A 20366-nucleotide genomic window follows, 5' to 3' on the forward strand; every position below is an offset into this window, starting at 1 on the left:
TGATTCAGGACAGATAGCAAATGCTGAGAACATTACTTGGTTGAAAAACTTACCCCCACAAAATTGCTCCAACCAGTAATGATGAGGCAGCTGAAGGAAGTGGATCTTGTCGACAGAATTGACGATGAAAATTGGCAACATGTCACCATGATTAGACAATATGAAGTTTGTACCAACAAAAAAAGCATTGCTCTAAATTTAACATACCAAGATCATTGCTTTGAAGTGTACTGTTAAGATGACATGAACTCATATCATCCATTTTTCAGGAATACAATGATTTCACTGCAGGCTTTCTCGAAAGATGCTTTGCTGACCTTCACGAGTTTCTCCAAATGCACATAACTTTAAAAAAAATTATTCACAGAATATGGGAATCCTTAACCATGCCAGCATTAATTGCCACTGCTTAAGCAGCCTTGAGAAAGTGATGATAAGTGACCTTCTTGAACCATTGTATTCTGACTGATCTGGGCAGACTTGAACTGTCAGTAAGTTGGAAGTTCTAGTATTTTGAGGCAGTGATGCTGAAGAAATAAGTGATATATCTCCAAGTCCGGGTTATGTGTGATTTGGAGGGGAACTTGTAACTGTTGGTGATCCCATCTTCCACGGCATGTGACTCACTAAATCATTAAGGTTCATAGGTGGGACAGTTTTAGAAATTGTTTGCTGTGGTGAATCTTGCAGATGCTATATTCTGCATATTAAATGTCAGTGGTGGAAATAGTGAATGTTTAAACTGATGGATGGTGTGGCAATTTAGTGTGCTGCTTTATCCTGAATGGCACCCGACTTCTTAAGTATTTTTGGAGTGGAGAGTATTCCATCACACTCCCGACACGTAGCCTGTTCATTGTGAAAAGGCTTTCAGGGAGTCAGGAGGTGTGTTATCAACCAAAGAATGTTCAGTATCTGACCTGCACAATATTTATATGGCTGGTCTAGTTAAGGTCTTAGACAATGCTCCCCATCACCCACACACCTCCAAAACCCTGCCACTCCCCATCCCCAAAAGATGTTAATGCAAGGGATTCAATTATGGTAATACCATGGAATTCCAAAAGGAGAAGGAGAAGACTTTTTCTTGTTGGAGCTATCACATGGTAATGATATGACATGAACTTTGCATATCATATATCAAACCCAACTCAAAAGGTGTTCAGGACAATAAAATGTAAGGCTGGATGAACACAGCAGGCCCAGCAGCATCTCAGGAGCACAAAAGCTGACATTTCGGCCTAGACCCTTCATCAGAGAGGGGGATGGGGTGAGGGTTCTGGAATAAATAGGGAGAGAGGGGGAGGCGGACCAAAGATGGAGAGAAAAGAAGATAGGTGGAGAGGAGAGTATAGGTGGGGAGGTAGGGAGGGGATAAGTCAGTCCAGGGAAGACGGGCAGGTCAAGGAGGTGGGATGAGGTTAGTAGGTAGGAGATGGAAGTGCGGCTTGGGGTGGGAGGAAGGGATGGGTGAGAGGAAGAACAGGGTTGGGAGGCAGAGACAGGTTGGACTGGTTTTGGGATGCAGTGGGTGGAGGGGAAGAGCTGGGCTGGTTGTGTGGTGCAGTGGGGGGAGGGGACGAACTGGGCTGGTTTTGGGATGCGGTGGAGAAGGGGAGATTATGAAGCTGGTGAAGTCCACATTGATACCATTAGGCTGCAGGGTTCCCAAGCAGAATATGAGTTGCTGTTCCTGCAACCTTCGGGTGGCATCATTGTGGCACTGCAGGAGGCCCATGATGGACATGTCATCTAAAGAATGGGAGGGGGAGTGGAAATGGTTTGCGACTGGGAGGTGCAGTTGTTTATTGCGAACCGAGCGGAGGTGTTCTGCAAAGCGGTCCCTAAGCCTCCGCTTGGTTTCCCCAATGTAGAGGATGCCACACCGGGTACAGTGGATGCAGTATACCACATTGGCAGATGTGCAGGTGAACCTCTGCTTAATATGGAAAGTCATCTTGGGGCCTGGGATAGGGGTGAGGGAGGAGGTGTGGGGGCAAGTGTAGCATTTCCTGCAGTTGCAGGGGAAGGTGCCGGGTGTGGTGGGGTTGGAGGGCAGTGTGGAGCGAACAAGGGAGTCACAGAGAAAGTGGTCTCTCCGGAAAGCAGGCAGGGGTGGGGATGGAAAAATGTCTTGGGTGGTGGGGTCGGATTGTAGATGGCGGAAGTGTCGGAGGATGATGTGTTGTATCCGGAGGTTGGTGGGGTGGTGTGAGAGAACGAGGGGGATCCTCTTTGGGCGGTTGTGGCTGGGGCGGGGTGTGAGGGATGTGTTGCGGGAAATGCGGGAGACGCGGTCAAGGGCGTTCTCGACCACTGTGGGGGGAAAGTTGCGGTCCTTGAAGAACTTGGACATCTGGGATGTGCGGGAGTGGAATGCCTCATCGTGGGAGCAGATGCGGCGGAGACGGAGGAATTGGGAATAGGGGATGGAATTTTTGCAGGAGGGTGGGTGGGAGGAGGTGTATTCTAGGTAGCTGTGGGAGTCAGTGGGCTTGAAATGGACATCAGTTACAAGCTGGTTGCCTGAGATGGAGACTGAGAGATCCAGGAAGGTGAGGGATGTGCTGGAGATGGCCCACGTGAACTTGAGGTTGGGGTGGAAGGTGTTGGTGAAGTGGATGAACTGCTTGAGCTCCTCTGGGGAGCAAGAGGCGGCGCCAATACAGTCATCAATGTAATGGTGTTCAGGTCTTTCTGCATGAATCTTTATTTTATGAATTCTAATATTTCCAAAGCTCAGATAGTAGGGATAAAATTATGTCAGTCTGAGGGGATATGCAATGCCAACAAGTATCAAATGATCAGTAGATAAAGAATGAATTGATCTAAATCTGACCTGCTGTGCACTGCTGAAACCTGTAGAGCTGGTGATTGTATTATTTCCCTGATAAATCCCTGATGTTGCTGTCAGGCCACTGCCTGTGAAAGGAGAACAAATCCAGTTATAATCAATATACAGACGAAGAATAAGCACATATTGGCACACATACCAAATCTACCCTACTTTCAGTATGCTCACATATTTTGTATGCATATCATAATGACCTTATTCTTAACCCCTCTGCAAACCATCTGCTCTCACTGACTGAAACAACTGCTGGTTTAAACAATCCAATTTTCATGAAGGTGTATGTAATAAATGCTAAGAGATACAGAGAAACATTTACAGATGGACACAACAAAAGATAAGACAGATTTATGAATGGAGGTAGTTACAGATGGATAGGTTTGCACATTGATAGATTTACAGATGGACATACTTGTAAATGAACAGGTGGAAAGGTTTATATATTGGCAGAGGACAGATTTATATAATGACAGGTGACATATAGCAGATAGACAAATAGACCAGTCTACAGATGGATACCTTTAGATATGTGTCAGAATAATGGGCTGTGGTGTAAATGAAAGATGAATAGACTTTCAGCTAGACAAACATTCAGGGTCATAAAAATACATTATAACTTTATAAATCGTTTGAATAACATATCAGATTAACATTTCAGTACTGTTTATTGATTGTCTTTAAGTTGAGTAGGTGAAGTGAATAATGCTGCATATTTTAGAAAATTACTCTATTTTAATTGTTCTTTGAAATAGTAGACAAACAAACCTCATCCAAATACTTTAAATTTTCATTCGTTAATAGTTAATTTGTTACCTCATTGTTTTCGGATAGGAAGGGTACACTTACTGGTTTACAGGTAGTTTATTAATCTGTAAATTGAAGATCTGAAACAGCAGGGAAATATAACAAAGTTGATAGTACAGCTGACAGACAGGTTTGTAGATTTATGGTCAATCTTGGAGGAAAGGCAGTTATTTGATAATGTTCTGAGAACTCCTGATGGAAGTGCATGTCTGTTAATGATGGTCAATGATCAAATATAGTTTGGGCAGAGTACTGGTGGACCTATGGTTCATATAGACTGCCATTGTCAAGGTTCACTTGTATGATTCTGACTGAGCTAGACTACACAGCATTTTAGAACTGAATGTTTCATATCATTGCTTTGAATAAATAAGTGTTTTGTAAGCCCCACTTCTAAATAAACCGAACTAATTTTAAGGTTATTCTCTCTTGTTATTCCCTCCCAAGCAGGTGAAATGTTCTGGATGTGAGTTTGCTCGCTGAGCTGGAAGGTTAGTTTTCAGACGTTTCGTCACCATTCTAGGTAACATCATCAGTGAGCCTCCGACGAAACGTCTGAAAACTAACCTTCCAGCTCAGTGAGCAAACTCACATCCAGAACCTCAACCTGAGCTACAAATCTTCTCAAAACTCGCTAGGCGAAATGTTTTCGTTATTGACCTTATTGAATCTCTACATCACTTAAAATACCTCAATTAGATCACCTCTGAGCCTCCTGAACTCAAAGACCATACAAAGTAACTTCATAAGATTGTTTTTTAGAATATAAACCTTTAAGAATATTTCTAGTGAATCTGCAATATACGCCTTCCAAGACCTGTAAAACTCTCCTGTGATTCAATGCACAAAATGTTCAGATGAAATCTGATTGGGGTTCAGAAGAATTGAAACATTACTTCCTTGCTATTAAATTTGAATTGTCATGAAAGAAATGGCCAATATCTGGTCCTGTGTAATGAGGCAGGAATAAGTTAATGATCTCATAGTTAGGGATCCTCTTGCAAGGAGCAATCATGGTATGGGTGAATTTAGAATAGCGATGGAAAGTGAGAAGGTAAAATCTAATATCAGGGTCCTATGCTGAAACAAAGGAGTTCACAAAGGATGAGAGAGGAAGTCATCCATTTGGTAGAAATAACAGTAAAAAGGACTATTATCTGAATTGCAAAAAACAGCAACATGCTGCAGTACAGAGGGACCTGGGTGTCCTTGTGTATGAATCGCAGAAGGATGGTTTGCAGGTCCTACAGGTAATTAAGAAAGCAAATGGGATTCTGTCCTTCATTGCCAGAGGGATTGAGTTTTAAAGCAGAGAGGTTATGAAGCAGCTCTATAAGGTGCTGGTGAGGTCACACCTGGAGTATTATGTGTAGCTTTGGTCTCCTTACTTGAGAAAGAATGTACTGGCACTGGAGGGGGTGCAGAGGAGATTCACGAGGTTGATTCTGGAGCTGAGAGGGTTGGCTTATGAGGACTGACTGAGTAGAGTGGGATTATATTCTTTGGAACTTAGAAGAATGTGGGGGGGATCTTGTAGAGACATATAAAATTATGAAGGGAAGAGATAAGCTAGAAACAAGGAGGATGTTTCCATTGGTGGCTGAAACTAGAACAAGGGGGCATTGCCTCAAAATTAGGCGAGTCGATTTAGGACTGAATTGAGGAAGAACTCCTCCATCCAAAGGGTTGTGAATCTGTGGAATTCCCTGCCCAGTGAAATAGTTGAGGCTTCCTCATTGAATATTTTTAAAGCTAAAATAGATAATTTTTTGAACAGTAAATGAATTAATGGTTACGGTGAAAGGGTGGGTGAATGGAGCTCAGGCCACGAAAAGATCAGCCATGATCTTGGTGAATGGCGAAGTGCGCTCGAAGGGCCAGATGGCCAACTCTTGCTCCTGGTTCTTATATCATTATTTCATCAACTTTGATTAATATTCATGCCTGTGCAGATTGATTAACAAATAGATTCGTGCAATAAAATTCATAGACAGACAGAGAAACAGTAGGGCAAATCAGAAAAGATCAGGCATACTTGTCAATGTATTTACATGTGGGCAGATATATGGTTGGACAGGAAAGACAAAATATTATAAGTTATTTATAAGCTGAAAGCTTGATATGTTCAAAATAAAAGGGCATGTAGAAAAGTGGTCAGACGAGAACAGTCTTACAATATGACAAATATGCTCATTTTGGTTGTAGAAGAATAATTTAGAATAAAGGCAAGATTACACAAGGAGAGATGGACAAATGCTTCAATTGGTAGCTTATGTCTGGAAAATTTACATATTATTAGCTTTGCAAATGGACAGATGGTAAACATATTAATTATATATTAGTAGCTAAATGGATTTACTAATCCAGAGATTCATAGTCCAACAGGTGGTGTGATTATTGATGAATGAATGCAGATTGACAGATGGGAAGATTTATTGATATACAGATGGTTACATTTAAAAGACAGACCAATTTCCAGATGAATATATTTATGTATTGACAGAATGATGAATAGGTGAAACACTTGAGTAGTTTTCAGATTGATGGATTACGGTGAAATGCAGAACTGATATGGAGATTTGTAATTTGAAATGCCTATAGATGTTTAAATAAACAGAGGAATCTATGAAACAGCAGGTGGGTACATTTTATAGATATTTGTCTTTGTTTAAAAGTAGCAATGTTAACAAACATATGAAGTGAATGATTCATTTATGAATTTAAATTTTTGGATGAACAGAGTTGCTGTTAGGTATAATTTTTTTTGTTCATAGAATACTTAAGGCTAGTCCTAAATTGGTCTGTGACCCTGTTTAACCTCTTTTTGTATGAACTGCTTGTGCCTGTCTCACTTTTACCGAAAAGAATATTGAGCTGTCTGGTCTGCAAAAAAAAATGTACATTGCAATTTGAAGAAATGACTGGGAATGGGGGTCAGTCATGACAACGATAAAACCAGGGGTAGCAGTATGATTTAATGATGCTGAAATATTCCATTTGGAGTAGCCTTGGCTTTCACTTTACTCATCACTGACCAACATTGGTCAGCGAGTACAGGCAGTTGGGAAGTTACTCAGTGCAGTGTTTCAATAAAGTGTTCTCAACCGTAAGAACATAGGTATATACATGACACCAGCTTTTGGCAAACGGCAAAAATGCCTGTAACATAACAATGCCATACCTAACAGTGGCCTGACTGCACAGCAGCTCCCTACTCAAATCATCAAAGTTCTGCTCAAAAATGGGGCATAATGCTTATGCATGAAGAACATTGTGCTTCTGTGTTTCTATTGCCTGCTGTTTTAGATTGAAAACCAGGCAACCTTATTTTAAGAGTAATGATGGAACGGCAGATAAAAGATTAACGGAATGCATGTTTACAGATTGATAGAGATGATGATTATGTTTACAAATGGACAGACATGCAATTTAAACAGGTGAAAAGATTGGTAATCTAGCCTTAAAGTAATTAAAGATGCAAAGTGACATTTGGAGAAATTAACTGATACATATCTTTGCAAAAGGTAGACTGACAAAATTATAGATAGAAAATAATTTTTTATATTTATTTGTGTTATGAATATACACATTCATGTATTTATATATAAAAATCAGAACAATCTGTTTTTAAATGTAGACCCTAAGCACATAAGAACATCAGAACTAGGAGCAGGAGTAGGTAATTTAGACCCTCGAGTCTGCTCCACCATTTGATGCAATCATGGCTGATCACAACTCAGATTTAACTCTATTTTCCTGCCTGCTGTCTGTAAACCTTTAATCCACTGCTAATTAATTAATTCCTTCAATTTACTCAATGTCACTGCGTTCTGGGATGTGAATTCCACAGAGTCACAACCCTTTGAGGGGAGTAGTTTCTCCTCAATACTATTTTAAACCTGCTATCCCTCATCCTAAAACTGTGATCTCTCATTCTGGATTGCCCCACAAGAGGAAACATCCTTTCTTCTTCGTCAAATCCCTTTATCATTTTATATCCTCAATTAGATCTCCTCTCATTCATAGATTCATACTGCGCAGTAAAGCCCTATTGGCCCATCGAGTCTACACCAACATAACTTTATTTTTATTCATTTGTGGCAATGTGGTCATCACTGACTGGCCAGCTTTTCTTGCCCATCCGTAGTTTCCCTTGAGAAGGTGGTGGTGAGCTGCCTCCACCAGCTGTAGGTTGACCCACAATGCCATTAGGGAAGGAATTCCAGGATTTTGACCCAGCAACAGAGGAGGAACAGCGATACATTTTCACATCAGGATGGTGAGTGGCTTGGAGGGAAACTTGGAGGTGGTGCTGTTCCTATTCCTATACGTTCCGATGTAACAACCACTAAATATGTGCTAATCCCAATGTCCTGCACTTAGAACATAGAGCATAGAACAGTACAGCACAGAACAGGCCCTTCAGCCCACAATGTTGTGCCGACCATTGATCCTCATGTATGCACCCTCAAATTTCTGTGACCATATACATGTCCAGCAGTCTCTTAAATGACCCCAATGACCTTGCTTCCACAACTGCTGCTGGCAACGCATTCCATGTTCTCACAACTCTCTGCGTAAAGAACCTGCCTCTGACATCCCCTCTATACTTTCCACCAACCAGCTTAAAACTATGACCCCTCGTGCTAGCCATTTCCGCCCTGGGAAATAGTCTCTGGCTATCAACTCTATCTATGCCTCTCATTATCTTGTATATCTCAATTAGGTCCCCTCTCCTCCTCCTTTTCTCCAATGAAAAGAGACCGAGCTCAGTCAACCTCTCTTCATAAGATAAGCCCTCCAGTCCAGGCAGCATCCTGGTAAACCTCCTCTGAACCCTCTCCAAAGCATCCACATCTTTCCTATAATAGGGCGCCCAGAACTGGACGCAGTATTCCAAGTGCGGTCTAACCAAAGTTTTATAGAGCTGCAACAAGATCTCACGACTCTTAAACTCAATCCCTCTGTTAATGAAAGCCAAAACACCATATGCTTTCTTAACAACCCTGTCCACTTGGGTGGCCATTTTAAGGGATCTATGTATCTGCACACCAAGATCCCTCTGTTCCTCCACGCTGCCAAGAATCCTATCCTTAATCCTGTACTCAGCTTTCAAATTCGACCTTCCAAAATGCATCACCTCGCATTTATCCAGGTTGAACTCCATCTGCCACCTCTCAGCCCATCTCTGCATCCTGTCAATGTCCCGCTGCAGCCTACAACAGCCCTCTACACTGTCAACGACACCTCCGACCTTTGTGTCGTCTGCAAACTTGCTGACCCATCCTTCAATTCCCTCGTCCAAGTCATTAATAAAAGTTACAAACAGTAGAGGCCCAAGGACAGAGCCCTGTGGAACTCCACTCACCACTGACTTCCAGGCAGAATATTTTCCTTCTACTACCACTCGCTGTCTTCTGTTGGCCAGCCAATTCTGTATCCAAGCAGCTAAGTTCCCCTGTATCCCATTCCTCCTGACCTTCTGAATGAGCCTACCATGGGGAACCTTATCAAATGCCTTACTGAAGTCCATATACACCACATCCACAGCTCGACCCTCATCAACCTTTCTAGTCACATCCTCAAAAAACTCGATAAGGTTTGTAAGGCATGACCTACCCCTCACAAAGCTTGAATGTTATGACATGCAAAGCACTCATACATACATTTTTTAAAGATTGTAAAGTTTTCGGCCCCCACTACCTTCCCGGGCATTGCATTCTGGACTTCCAGCACCCATTGAGTGAAATAACTTTTTTCTAACTCTCTTCTGAATCTCCTTCCCCTTGTCCTAAAACTATGCTCACTCACGGTTGATTCCTCAATGAAGGGGAACAACTGCTTTCTATTCACCCTGTCCCTAACCTGCATAATCTTATACACATCAATCTGACCACCCCCCTCAGTATTTTCTGCTCTAACGAAAACAATCAAAACCTATCTAATCTCTCCATGTGGCTCAATTTCTTCATCCCAGACAACATCTTGGTGAACCTTCTCTTTTCCCTCCCTCTAGTACGATGACATCCTGCCTGTAGTGAGGTGACCAGATGGGTCACACAACTCCAGTTGTGGCCTAACCAACACTCTGAACAACATTACCTCCTTGTTCTTATGCTCTATGCTACAACTGATGAAAGCTAGTGTCCCATTGGCCTTCTTAAATATCCTATTCAAGTGCTCTGCCGACTTCTAGGATTTCTGAACTGTTACCCCAAAATACTTCTGTTCTTCTAAGGTGTCCAGTGTCCTGCCATTCAATAAACCCTCCCTCGTCCTGGTTCTTCTTCCAAAGTGCATCACCTCACATTTATCAGGGTTAAATACCAGCTGCCCATTTGACCAACCCATCTATATTTTCCTGTAATCTACAACCATCTTCTTCACTATTAACCATTCTACCAGCCTTGGTGTCATCTGTAAATTTGCTTAACATTCACCTCACATTTTCACCTCTTTCATTTATGTATATACTAAACAATAAGGGTACCAGTGCTGATCCCTGCAGTACACCGGTCTCTAATCACTTGAACAGCCTTTTACCACTACACTTTCAGGCATACTACTAAGCCGGTTTCTGCTCCATTTCACCAAATTTCCCTTAATTCCATGTACTTTAACCTTCTCTATCAGTCTCACATGTGGGACCTTGTCAAAAGCTTTGCTAACGTCCATATAAATGACATCAACTGAACTGACAAATTTGTTAGGCATGACCTCCCTCTGATAAAGCCATGTTGACTATCCCTTTCCAAGTGGGTATTAATTCATTGAGGTTGGTTGGCTCTCAGAGCTGATTTGTTGTTTTGCAGACGTTTTGTTATCATGTTTGGTAACATCCTCAGTGCAGCCTCCAATGAAGCGTTGGTGTGTTTTCCCGCCTGGGTTTTAAACTCTGGGGTCCGTTGAGGTCGACTGCCTCCCTTCTGATTTTCCTTCATTGAATGTATATGGGGTTGAGTTCAATGTGTTTATTAATAGCATGCTTCGTGGAGTGCCTCTCTGCCTAGCCTGTCCCAGGATCTTGGTGTTGTCCCGATCGAAGTCATGGTTCTCCTTGTACAAGTAGGTTGAGATGAGTGAGTAACTCATCTCAATCATCTCAATTCACATGGACAAGGATAACCATGACTTCGACAGGGACAACACCAAGATCCTGGGACAGGCTAGGCAGAGAGGCACTCCACGAAGCATGCTATTAATAAACACATTGAACTCAACCCCATATACATTCAATGAAGGAAAATCAGAAGGGAGGCAGTCGACCTCAACGGACCCCAGAATTTAAAACCCAGGCGGGAAAACACACCAATGCTTCATCGAAGGCTGTATCGAGGGTATTACCAAGCATGATAACGAGATGTCTGCAAAACAACAAACCAGCTCTGAGAGCCAACCAACCTCAACGCCCACAACCCGAGCCACAGATCTACTCCAAAATTTTGGGTATTAATTCATTCCTTTAGAATTTTCTCCAATAGTTTCCCTAACATTGGCTTGAGGCTCATCGATCTATAATTCCCTGGGTCATCTTTACCACCCTTCTTGAAAAGTGGAACCACACTAACCATCCTCCAGTTCTCTGGCACCTGTCTTGTGGCCAGAGAGGAATTTTAAAAAATGTCAGAGACCTTGCAATTTCCAACACCACCTTCCACAGCAGCCTGGGATGCAATTCATTTAGGCCAGTGATGTGTCTGTTTTTAAGCCTGACAAACACTCCAATACCTCCGCATTCCTATGTCAAACTGCACAAGTTCCTTTTCCTGAATTCTGTACCTATGTCTCCTTTTCCAGAATGAAGATCAAAGACATGTAATCATCCAACACACTTTCAGCTTCACACACAGGTTTCCCCCTTAGTTCCTAACAGGTCCCATGCTTTCCCTCTTCTCTTTAACGTATTTATAAGATTCTTCTAAACTCCAGGGAGTGTAGGCTAAAACTGCTGAATTGCTCTTTATAAGACAAACCTCTCACTTTGTAATCAATGAAATGAACCTCCTCTGAACTGTCTCCAACACAATTACATTCTTCCTCAAGTAAGGCAACCAAAATAGTACACAATATTCCTGGTCCGGTCTCACTATTGCCTTCTCCAACTTCTGCAACAGTTCCCTTCTTTTACAGTCTTTAGCAATAAATGCCAAAATTGAATTTATGTTCCTCATTACCTGTTTCACTGCACTCTAATTTTCTGCGATTCATGCATGAGGACACCCAGATTCCACTGCACCAAAGTACTCTAAATTCCTCTCCATTTACATAACAAATTACCTTTCCATTATCCAACCAAACAAAGGATAACCTCACACTTATCCACATTAAACGTTAGACAGAGTGCAGACTCAAGACAAAAGCACATTTTAACTGCTGGAATGATGAGTGAGAGTGTCTCATCATAATAGCAGAATAAAAGATTCAGTTGATAACATTATAAACAGTAAGCTTTAGTTTGTACAGTGGTATACATAATCACCCATAAACAACCCCATTCAAAAAGATGAGCAGTTATTCAGAAATGTGAATAAGCTTCAACAATTATCCATCATTTGGATTCTGTTACTTTTTATTAAAGTACTATTTATGCTCATTCAGTTTAAACTGAGTGTTAATGACATTTCTTTAAAGAATGAGCATGCAAAAGCTTCTACGCACTACAGTATGAGGGACTACATTAGTCAGCACAGTTAAAAATAGAGCACCATTGATTGGTTACTGCATTTTAACTGAGATCAGTTGATCTCTTGCACAAAACTAATCTCTGTAAATATTCAAAATTTCAATCAACGAACAAAAAAATATTGTCATATAGAACATCAATGATGCAATTAATCATCTCAAGGGGTTTCACAGGAGCATGATAAAACAAAATTAGACACCAAGCCACAAAAGACAGATAATCAAAAATTTTCTCAGAGGTGTGTTTGCAAGGAATGTGTTAAAGGAGGAAAGACAGGTAGTGAAGTGGACAGGATTAGGGAGGGAATTCCAAAACTTCGGACCGCGGCAGCTGAAGGCTTGGCCACCATTCACGTGGAATTAAAAGTATGGGATTCTGCAGAGAGCAGAATTATATCAGCACATATTTTTGGGAGGGTTCTGGAACCAGTGAAGATTTTAGAGGTAGGGATCAGTGAAGCCATGAGAAGTTTGAAATTAAAGATGTAAAAATTGAGATATTGCTTAACTTGGGATCAATGTAGGTCAACATTGATTGCTATACTTCACTTGCTCATTTGCTCTTGCTAAATTATTAATCTGTTTATCTAATAGCTGTTACTGCGAAAGCAAAAATTTCCTCTGAGTAATTTTTGAGAAGACTGAAGCCATTGTCTTTGGTCTAAATGTATAGGCTCAGCCATAAGTACAGTGGAGCAATAAAGCCTAGAGGTAAAAGGCAAGCACAAGGATTTCATCAGCACATGAACTAAGGCCGGGTGGAGTCAGGAGAAGTTATACAGTTGGGAACAAGCCGGCTTTGTGGTAATACTGAAATATGGCCAGAAGCTCATCTCTGGGCCAAACACAACACGAAGGTTGTGAACAGTGTGGCACCACCTCAGATTGTTGGCAAGGAGCGGGATTGAGTTGATAACTCGAAAGCAGAATTTGAGCCAGGAACCAAAGTCAATGGCTTTAGTCTTCTCAATGACAACTTAAGAGGAAATTTCTGCCTCTCCACTACCAGATACTGGTTAAACAGACAGACCATTTAGCAAGGTGAGGTACAGCAATCCTTAATAATGAATGAGAACATAATAATATAGATCAACTAGAAAATTTAGGGAGGTTTTCTGAAAGTGCACAGAATATCCAAAACTGGCCTCACCAACAACTTATGCATGATTGGAATAACTTAACCAAACGAGTTTAATTAGTCCTGCTAGTAACTGTGTTTTCCTCATTACTCTCAATACATGTCAACAACTACAACTAAATCCATGCTCACCTAGGTCAACAGGCAACCTTTTCGCATGTACTTATCTAATATTCCCCTTTACATTACAAAACATTTATCAAACTTAAAATCCTTCAGACCTTCTTCAGGTAGTAGAATTTAAGGGAATTCTATTTTGTAAAGATTTCAGTGCAGGGCTTGTTAGCCTTTTATTTCAAATCACATCAATTGATCTTTATATCATAAGTTTGAATGAATATTCAAGAGAATATTACAACCTCAAATCGTTCTTTAAGCAAAGTAATTGTGAAACAAGATATTCTCTGTAATTAAGGAGTCAGGAACTATTCTGAAAAGTTGATGATCACTGACAGAAAAAGAGGTATTCTCCTATTTTTCACTTACATGGCAATTACTCAGCTTAAATGTTTCCAATTTCGTGTTTGAGAATGGGGGTGGAAACAGGCTGTTCTTCTACAGTTTGGTTGCATCTCCAATCAGGGCGACCAAAGAGTAACGTTGACCTATTGTTGTAAAGTGGGCAGAGAACCAAATCATTCCTCTCTTCAACCTTATCACCCCACTGCCAAATGTCTGAATAAAGCCTGTACAAATTGACAAAAGTGTGTGAAGGTGGACATGCTCGATGAGTACAGCATGCAGAAAGAAAATGCAAACAGATTCAAAATAGTTATTTGAATAAATAAACTGGATGCACTGAATAACTCGTTATTCCTGAGGGTATGTCAGTTAACAGTTGTACCTATTCAATTCAGGAATTAAAAAAATGCCTTTGACAATTAAGCTACTTTTCACAACTGTGGAGGAAAGGATACTAAACAAAACATATTTTCTAAGCTCAACCATCACAGAAAGCTGCAGCAGGAAAGTAATGTCAAAACCAAACTAGGTCTGCCAGCAGAAATGAAAAAAATGAAAGGACGATGTTGCCCTAGCCTCATCCTTTCTGGAACAACTAATTGTGGTGCTTAAATTTTCATGTGCAATAATAATTTCAACTTATATCTGTTTAGCACTTTGAATGGAGTAAAATATTGCAGTCACGTTACATAAGGACAATTTTACACCAAGCCACATAGCAGGCAACAGGGCAAATAATCAAAGGCATGGTCAAAGAAATAGGTTCAATTAATATCTTAAAGGGCTATAGTGAATAGACAGGTGGAGAGGTTTATAGAGAAAGTACCAAAACTTCGGGCCTAGGAAGACGTCATTAATTGTGCAAGTGTGTTAGAAACACACATCTATGGAACATGACAATTGAAAAATGAACTATTTAGATATTCCTGGACTGAAGAAGGATTTAGCATTCGAGTTCTTTTTACAGTGCTCCACATGACTGATGGATTGATACATTGCTGCTCAGCAGCTATGTGCAGTGCAGCAGTAAATGTGGCAGTCTGGATATACATTCTCATAGCAATGGCTCCTAGCTCTTTACAGGTGACATACTAAGACATGAATAACATCCCTTTCTTGTTACAAAAAACCTCCATGTATCAATTTAACTGTTCCAAAACTTCCCTTTAATGTCTGATCTAAAATAAGACTAGTATTTGACTTAAATAAAAAAAACCTAAACAGCCTTTTTCAATTTGTTTTCTATTCTGAAAACCAACTATTCACTGCATTGCTTGGGTGTTAAATGTTGTGCCTGTTCTTCTGAGCTAAAGCAGTACATTGCAGCTTGTTCTTAGCCTGGCCATATATCTCCTCAAGCAGCACGTTATGATTTCTAATCACTCTTTATGCCTGTCTTACACCAGTTTTTCAGCTTCCTGCTTTGCCAGTTTCTTGCGTTTTGTGATTCCTCTTTTAAACTTTGCTATTTGTATCCAGTAAATCATTCCCTGACTGTGAATAAGGTATTAAGCTGCATCTGCTATTCAGTAATTTGCTGCGAGAACTCTGCACTGTCTTTCTTTTCTTTTTCAAGTTCTTTGATTTGAAGGATGTAGTGTTCGAGCTTTCAACTGAAGTTTGTGATGTCCCCCTTGTCTTGTCTCCTCTGCTTACTATACAGCTTGTAACTTCTCTTCCACATTCTCCCTTTCAGCGTGCCACATAAAGTGTTTCTCGACCTTTCAGCCATCCAAGGTTGGTAACTTTCTTCATTAATTCTAACTCATCATCACGAAATGCTTTAAATTTCTGGAAATCTTCGACAGCCACTGAGCTTTCCAAATTAACTATCTTTCCTTTCCTTAAAGACATCAATTAATATTTGCCTTGAAAACTTCAATATCTAACTGAATTTATTGGACTTTGTTCATTATCTCGTAACAATGGAATCTATGGGATCTATGAGTCTAACGGTACCTCCTTGCTTCTGATTGGAAATGTCTTTTCAATAGAAAGTACTATCTTCAGCCCTCTGTCAGCACCTTCACCTTGTATTTTGCTAAAATAACCTGGAGTGTGTCAAAATTGCTCAACCCCAGGATAGCAGCATCATCTGTATCAGTCAGGTAGCAATTTTCCCTCTGTGTGTTTCTCTGATTTAAGTTGTTCCCAGCCAATGATGTCCATTTCTCCCTGGTATGTCATTGGCCTGACATTGCTCCGTTTCAAATGTAAACATGTTCATTCAGATTTTCAGTAAGGATCTTTCATTACGGTTTGTGTGGAACAAAGAAACAAATTGTTGACAGGCTCACCTGGTTCCTGCTGTCCAGGCTTTCAAATTACAGCAGTGGGTCCAGTGATTTGATTTTGATTGTGCTCCAGTATCAACTTTCAAGTTTAGATTTATGGTGGATGGGCTTAGTTCTCACCCTTGAGTTGATCTAATTGACTGTGTGAATTGAGCGCATTCAGGTATTTCACAAAGTTGCATGGTTCTTGAGTCCTCAAACCAAGAGTATAGAGTTATGGTTTCTCCATCTTCTCATTCGCTCTGTTGCCTTGTTTCTAACAACTCATTAGTCACCTTCTTTCTTTGATCTGCACATCATTTCCTATAGACTGAGCCGTCAACAAACATGATGGCTTAGTGAATAGCACAGATGCCTCAAAGTACCAAGGACCTGGGTTCAATTCTACCCTTGGGCAACTGTCTGTGGGGAGTTTGCATATTTTCCCCATGTCTGCATGAGCTTCCTCCAGGTGCTCTGCTTTCCTCTCACAGTTCAAAGATGTGCAGGTTAGGTGGATTAGCCATGCTATATTACTCAACAAGTCCAGTGATGTATAAATTAGGTGGATTAGCCATAGGAAATGCAGGGTTATAGGGACGTGAGTCTGGGCGGGATACTCTTTGGAAAGTTGATGTGTATCTGTTGGGCTGAATAACCTGTTTCCACACTGTAGAGATTCTAAACAAGCTCTGCCATTTAATTAAAATGTCAGACATTTCCTTTTGTCTCAGAACTCATGCCATTGTCCAGACTGCTTATCTTTCTCCATTTCTGGTGTGCATTCCTTTTTTTTGCTATTTCACTGCATTAGACTTGCTGTCTTTCTCTTAACTTAACAAAAGTTTAGCCATTTCAGTCATCGGTATCTTCATTTGTCGACTTGTGGCTTCATGCTTTCTGGCAATGTCCACAGCTTGCAATTTTGTGAACTAGTCCTTTCCAACTAATCTGTGTGTACTTCAAGGTGCTGTGAGCCCCAAACAGACCAGTCCAGCCAACATTCATTTGTGCTCTAAAATTTACATTTTCTGGCTCCATTTCTCAACCTTTTCAAGAAATTGTTGGTTCCTGCTACAGGCTTTGACTTTGTGATTTGACTTTGGCTGGGGATACGTCTTAAATCTTTTAAAAATTTTATGAGTTTTCATTGCCAACTGAACTCATCTCTCAGGTCTTAAAATATTTAACCCTTTCCCTCTTGTTCATAAAAAGATGTAGCTGACCCTTTCCTCTGCGCTAGTGCCCTTTCGAAAGTTACCAAATGTCCGTATGGGCTTCTGTCTAAACATCTGAAATGCTCTGATATCATCCGTATTTTCTGTGAATCCTTGCTGATTTTAAAATTGCTTTTATTTTATTCTTTTGTCAGATTTGGTTAGGAGCTGTGAACTGAGAACTAAGAACTGAAATTGACCTTTGGATTACTGCTGTTTGTTTAAGAGGCCAGGCCTGAAAGTTAATTGCAGGCTAGCTCTTGATCAAAAAGTTCTACAACTGCTTTGACGCGGGGTAAAGCATGCTTAAACAGATAGCAGATATTGGCCATTAATGAGGTCAGTACCGAGGAATTGGTTACAGCAAGTCTGGGAGAAACCTTACACTCTGGCACATGGCAGTCTGACAGGGAGAGACTAGATTTTGAACTCAGGTTTGAACCGTATTTTCTGGGAGAGGAGTTTGGTTGTTGATACTACAACTTGAAGATGTGAAAGCTCCCTGGCTGGCCTAGTGTTACCAGTTATTTGAAATTAGGAGAATACAAATTAAGTTGTATTTATCACTGACTGAACTGAAAAGGTGGCCCTTCCAAAGCCAACCGAGAAACAATCATTTATGCCTGTGGAACAATGCAATCATGAAAACCACTTTAGTAATCTGACCAGTTTTATTATTTCCTTTGATTTATCCCTCAACTGTGTTTGTGTGTCTGTCTGTCTTTTGTGTGAATGGGGATGAAAACAATGGTTATTGGGTTTAAATCATAGGCATTAGATTACTCGGCTAAAGACTTGCTCTGCTAAAGTTACATATTGTTAATAATTTGCTAAGTCTTTTGTTTAAGCCACAAACTGAGATTTGATCATTCACAGAGTCTGAGAATGGTTGTTCAAAAAAATCTGGTTAGGAACTATTGGGGTCAATTTTCAGGGTCTTTGAAGGCTTTAATTTTACTAATTCGCGAATACAGATGCAGAAAAGCTGACGTAATTCAGCTGTCTGTCTTTGTGTCATAACACTTTTAATTAATCATGAGCTGTGTGTCCATTGCTGTGGCAATGACCATTTCATTTTTATACAATCTAGCCTGTTTATTTCTCTCTTCCTCTGACACTAATTTAGGTTGAATTTTAAAAACTAAATCAGCATTAAATCAATTTAAAATTTTCAGATTTTACTCAGACGCACCCTGCAACCAAGTTCCATCATTTCCAATCCCAAATTTCCTACATTGTCACAGTTTTAGAGTAGGAGGCCAACTGATCCCTCGAGCCTGTTCTGCCATTCAATAAGATCATGGCTCATATGATTACTTCACATTCCTGCCTAGCCCTTATAACCTTTCACATCCTTGTTTATTAACAATCTATTGATTTCTGCCTTAAAAAGTGCTCAAGGACTCTGACCCACTGCCTTTGGACGAAATTGAGTTCTAAACCTCCTTTGAGTTCCAAAGACTTATAAACGCCTGTGAGAAAAAATCGAAATGGACAAACCTTTATTTTTAAATTGAGACCCCTTGTTCCAGATTTTCCCACCAAAAAGCTTTAAAGGGTGTATTTCTTCCTGCTCCACATGTGGCTGGTAGATTGATACATTGTAACTCAGCACCTGGCTGTGCAACAATAAACAAGACACTCTGGGTGATAATTAATTCCTATCTCTCTGTGAATAATGTCACAAACTAATATCACCACTATTAAATCCCATAGGTTACTATTCACAAGAAACTTGACTGGATCTGCCACATAAACACTGCTAACAACTGATCAGAGGCTGGGAATTCTGAGAAATATAACTCAACTTCTGACTCCTCAAGCCCCGTCCACCAGCTACAAGGCACAAGCCAGGAGCAGGATGGATACCCCAACTTGCCTGGATGAATGCAGCTCCAATAACTCTCGAGAAGCTTAACACCACCAAAGCAGACCATTCGTTCAGCTCCCTATCCAGCAACTAAACAGCCACTCCTTTCACCAATGATGCACAATGGCAGCGGTGTGTGCTACTCACAAGATATAATGCAGCAACTCAACAAGGCTTCTTCGATTGTACCTTCCAAGCCCACGGACCCTGCTACCTAGAAGGGTAAGGACAGCAGTTCCACAGGCACACCACCCTCCAAGTCACACAGTATCCTGACTTGTCACTGTTACTGAGTTAAAATATAAGAATCGTAGCAACTAGGGGCAGCAGTCATTCAGCTCTTCAAGGATTTTCTCTATTTATTACCTTATAGAATGTGGGCATTGCTGGCTGGCCAGTATTTACTGCCTGTCCTTAGTTACCCTTGAGAAGGTGGCACTGAGCTGCCTTCTTGAACTGCTGCAGTTCATCTGTTGTGGGTTGACCCACAATGACATTAGGAAGAGAATTCCAGCCTGCTCCATTTTTCACCATGATCATTTATTTTATTGTTTATTCATGGGCAGTTAAAAGTCAATCACATTGCTTTGGTCTGGAGTCACATGTAGGCCAAACCAGGTAAGGGTGGCAGCTTCCTTCCCCTAAAGGACATTAGTAAACCAGATGGGTTTTTCCTTACAATCAACAATGGATTCACGGTCATCGCTAGACTCCAGTTTTTAAAAACTGAATTCCAATTCCACCACGGCGGGATTCAAACCCAGGTCCCCAGAACATTACCAGGGTCTCTAGACTAAGAGGCCAGCAACAATGCCACTTGGTCATCACATCCCCATCATGGCCAATGCTCCATCCGAATGCCAAATTCCTGTTTTTCCCTCATACTCTCTGATGCTTTTAAAATGATCTACCTCTTTCTTGAATGTAGTCAGTGATGTGACTACCACAGCCTTCTGTGGCAGAGAATTCCACAGGGTCACTACCTTTTGAATGAAGACATTTTTCCTCACCTCAGGTCTAAATGAATTCCCAAAGTTGCACCACATGGACTGCAGCTGTTCAAGAACCC

General features: G+C 40.8%; 1 protein-coding gene across 7 annotated transcripts in view; it reads right to left on the reverse strand.

Annotated features, from left to right (window-relative positions):
- LOC125461445 (eyes absent homolog 1-like) overlaps positions 1–20366 on the reverse strand; it is a 263476-nt gene that overhangs the window by 109842 nt on the left and 133268 nt on the right. For all 7 annotated transcript variants that reach the window (XM_048550238.2, XM_048550236.2, XM_059652749.1 and 4 more), the window contains one exon: positions 2840–2922. In XM_048550238.2, the coding sequence (XP_048406195.1) occupies positions 2840–2922 (83 nt within the window). The remainder of the gene's footprint in view (positions 1–2839; positions 2923–20366) is intronic.

Source organism: Stegostoma tigrinum, chromosome 19, assembly GCF_030684315.1.
Source record: "Stegostoma tigrinum isolate sSteTig4 chromosome 19, sSteTig4.hap1, whole genome shotgun sequence".
In the NCBI taxonomy this organism is placed as follows: Eukaryota; Metazoa; Chordata; class Chondrichthyes; order Orectolobiformes; family Stegostomatidae; genus Stegostoma; species Stegostoma tigrinum.